Source organism: Furipterus horrens, unplaced genomic scaffold (genome assembly GCF_987537825.1).
Source record: "Furipterus horrens unplaced genomic scaffold, mFurHor1.1.pri manual_scaffold_1, whole genome shotgun sequence".
In the NCBI taxonomy this organism is placed as follows: Eukaryota; Metazoa; Chordata; class Mammalia; order Chiroptera; family Furipteridae; genus Furipterus; species Furipterus horrens.
In genome coordinates, this window is record NW_028327171.1 from 168,839,267 (window position 1) to 168,843,122 (window position 3,856).

The 3,856-nt window shown below is 54.6% G+C and overlaps 1 protein-coding gene across 1 annotated transcript; it reads left to right on the forward strand.

Moving 5' to 3' along the window:
- SP9 (Sp9 transcription factor) lies at positions 1 to 3,440 on the forward strand. The gene is made up of 2 exons (XM_090267961.1): positions 1 to 59; positions 1,053 to 3,440. The coding sequence occupies exons 1-2, from the start codon at positions 39 to 41 to the stop codon at positions 2,493 to 2,495; spliced, it is 1,464 nt and encodes a 487-aa protein (XP_090124087.1). The 5' UTR covers positions 1 to 38; the 3' UTR covers positions 2,496 to 3,440.
- The last annotated feature ends 416 nt before the right edge of the window (positions 3,441 to 3,856 follow it).

The window sequence follows — 3,856 nt, forward strand, 5'->3', positions numbered from 1 at the left end:
CCCACTCTCGGCCCCGCCGCGCAGCCCAGGGACCTGCTATGGCCACTTCTATACTCGGGGTAAGTCGCAAGTGCGGCAACGCATTTGCTTGTTTTAACTGGAGTAATTTTTCGTTATGGCTTCTCTGGGTCCTCGGCTCTGGAGAAACTGTTGCTGCCGGACTGTAGCTCCAACTTCTTTTAGCACTTACCACATTTTAGGGACTGATTTTTTCCAAGTTATTGGCACCTAGGAGGTGTCTTTAAAAAAAATTGTTAAGCGAGTCCTTCTAAATACGATTTTTAGGAAAACCTAAAGGTTTCTCTTCTTTCCCTCGTGATTTTTACCCCCTCCCCCTTGCTTCGGGGATTGTTGCAATTATGCGACAGTGGTGTTTCCAGAAAACAGCCTTAATCGGTTTGCAGTTCATGTAGTCATGTTAACAAACATTTACACTTCTGCGGCTCCCCAGTTCGCTTGTGACTCAAATCCATCGCTGGGTCGCTTCTCCATGGATTCTTGTTTGCATAATCGGGTGTTTGGGTGCATAAACATTTAAAACAACGTTTTCTTAAAAAAAAAAAAAAAGTCTAGTAGTAGTCTTGAAGGAGTGCCCCAAGTTTCCTCCGCCCCTGGGCCGCTGCTCCGGCCGCTTCCTTCCCCACTCGGTGTTTGTTGTGGTTTTATTTACCTCCGTGATTCACCCCGAAGAGCGGTTTGGGGCGTCCGTGGAGGAACGGGTTTACGGCGAGCCGAAGGCGAGCACCCCGAGTCTGGTTCTGGACAGGGGTTGAAGCGACTGAGGCTGGGAGAATTGTGACATCTTTGATTTGCAGCCTTACCGAGAAACAACTTTCCAGCTCCGGGCCCCTCGCCCTTGTGATCGCCTGTGCCCCGAGCTGGGCGCGGCACATCTTCGGTGAGCGCGAGGGGAGGCAGCACGAGCCGGGGAGCCACGACCCCCCGGGACCAGCCGCGGGGCGACGAGGCTGCTCACCGGTGCACTTTGTGTCTTCCTCCCACTTCTTCCTGCCCTCCTCCTCCTTGCTCCCTTCCCCCAACCCCCACTCTAGGAAGAGCCGCGCTTCGGAACGACCCCGTTGGCCATGCTGGCGGCGACCTGCAACAAGATCGGCAATACGAGCCCGCTGACTACACTGCCGGAGTCGAGCGCCTTCGCCAAGGGCGGCTTCCACCCCTGGAAGCGCTCCTCGTCCAGCTGCAACCTCGGCTCTAGCCTCTCAGGCTTCGCGGTGGCCACTGGTGGCCGCGGCTCAGGCGGCCTGGCGGGCGGCTCAGGCGCAGGCAACAGCGCCTTCTGCCTGGCCTCTACGTCCCCCACGTCGTCCGCGTTCAGCAGCGACTACGGCGGCCTCTTCTCCAACTCGGCGGCGGCCGCGGCAGCGGCGGCTGGGGTGTCCCCGCAGGAGGCAGGTGGCCAATCGGCCTTCATCTCCAAAGTGCACACCACGGCGACCGATGGCCTGTACCCGCGCGTGGGCATGGCGCACCCGTACGAGTCGTGGTACAAGTCAGGCTTTCACTCTACACTGGCAGCGGGCGAGGTGACCAACGGCGCGGCATCGTCGTGGTGGGACGTGCACAGCAGCCCGGGCTCGTGGCTGGAGGTGCAGAACCCCGCTGGGGGACTCCAGAGCTCACTGCACTCGGGCGCCCCCCAGGCCTCGCTGCACTCGCAGCTCGGCACCTACAACCCCGACTTCAGCTCGCTCACGCATTCGGCCTTCAGCTCCACCGGCCTCGGCTCCTCGGCCGCTGCCGCTTCGCACTTGCTCTCCACAAGCCAGCACCTGCTGGCCCAGGACGGCTTCAAGCCGGTGCTTCCCTCCTACTCGGACTCCAGCGCCGCTGTGGCGGCCGCCGCCGCTAGCGCCATGATCTCGGGAGCCGCAGCCGCCGCCGCCGGGGGGAGCTCGGCGCGCTCCGCCCGGCGCTACTCTGGCCGCGCCACCTGCGACTGCCCCAACTGTCAGGAGGCAGAGCGGCTGGGCCCGGCGGGGGCGAGCCTGCGGCGCAAGGGCCTGCACAGCTGCCACATCCCGGGCTGCGGCAAGGTGTATGGCAAGACGTCGCACCTGAAGGCGCACCTGCGCTGGCACACGGGCGAGCGGCCCTTCGTGTGCAACTGGCTCTTCTGCGGCAAGCGCTTCACGCGCTCGGACGAGCTGCAGCGGCACCTGCGGACTCACACGGGAGAGAAGCGCTTCGCCTGTCCGGTGTGCAACAAGCGCTTCATGCGCAGCGACCACCTGAGCAAACACATTAAGACGCATAATGGAGGCGGCGGGGGCAAAAAGGGCAGCGACAGTGACACGGACGCCAGCAACCTGGAGACGCCCCGCTCCGAGTCCCCCGACCTCATCCTCCACGACTCTGGCGTCAGTGCCGCCCGGGCAGCGGCTGCGGCGGCGGCGGCTGCTGCTGCTGCTGCTGCTGCGGCGGCGGCGGCCTCGGCAGGGGGCAAGGAAGCAGCGTCTGGCCCCAGCGACTCTTAGAGGTCTGGTGTGAGGCGCGAGCGAGCGAGTAAAGACATCGAGAGCGAGCGAGAAGTTCGAAGGGCGAGCGAGCGGAGGACGGGCTGGGGCTCCGGTGACGCCGCGGAGCCGGCAGGAGGTGGAGCAGTACCCGACTCCCCAGCCGCTCTTCACCGGTCACGCCAGGAGCTGCCTGCTGCTGTCCGAGCCCACACGAGAACCGAACGCATGGTCCAGGAACAAAAGTGAACCATCCTCCGACACAAACAACACTTAAAAACTGCACACACAGACATACACACACACCGGAGACCTACGACCAAAAGCACGCACACTCACGCACAAACACACCACTCGTACAAACTTCTCGAAAGAAGAGCAATACACAGGAACGCTCCCTCCTCCTCCACCGCCCACCCCCTCCACCACCCTTTTCTTTCCTTTTCTCCCCAAACAAGCCACTACCCTGCAAAGGACTGTCAGAACATTTGAAAACAAACAGGACCTATAAAAACAGACCCTTTGTGTGGATTATATTATATATAAAATGCTCCAAGTCCTGCTTGATATCTACTTACAATGAAACTTTTTTTTCTTAAAAAAAGGAAGCATCAAAAAAAGGCTTAAGGTGAGAAATTAAACTGGAAGTCTAGTGACAGTTTCTCTGTATTTCATAACATCTGTATAAATAGGATTCAAAAGATTGTGTTCTCTTTCATTTTCTTGTAAATGTTCATTCGAATAGAGGGTTTTGTTTTTTTTGTGTGTGAATTCCTGAAATTCAGGGAGTTTTTACTTTAATTTTCTGATGCACTTTGTGAAAGTCAGTATATATGTAAAAGATATTTAAAATGTTGAGTTATCATTTCGCTCACAAAAACGTAAGTTAAAGTCATCTAAAGAAATTAAATGCGTTTATCTGTATGAAGAAAATCTTGACATCATATTTTCATTTTGGTATTATTAAAGGACTCTGAACAATACACTTCCTTTTTTTTAATCCTGTTCCTTAATATCCTTTATGTGGGTCGACTTTTTTTGGTTGGGAAAAAAATTCCCTTAATGTTAGTTTTAGGTGATGTAAGGTTTATGTAAGTTATGAAAGCCATAAACATATACGTTTTTTGAGGAGTCAAGATTATTTATTTGTATATTAACAGCATAAATTAAATTGCGTTATAAGAATGTGTAGTTGTATTACTTAATGGAAGATTTCTCAAAAGGTGACATTTTGAAACTCTGAAGCATCTTTAAAAAAAGCAAAGGTCTTTGACAGCTTTAACTGAGGTGCTTACAGCTCCTGGAGGGGGTCAGAAATAACTCCATTGGGTTTGTTTGTTTTTTAAAAGCGATTTTAAAACAATTTGAAAGCAAAGAGCTTT

What these genes read in the sequence shown, in the direction of transcription:
- SP9 (XM_090267961.1), top strand. Translation starts at nt 39, where the DNA reads ATGGCCACTTCTATACTCGGG. An exon ending in TGGCCACTTCTATACTCGGG is followed by an intron (nt 60 to 1,052) that starts GTAAGTCGCAAG and finishes CCCCCACTCTAG; the next exon opens with GAAGAGCCGCGCTTCGGAAC.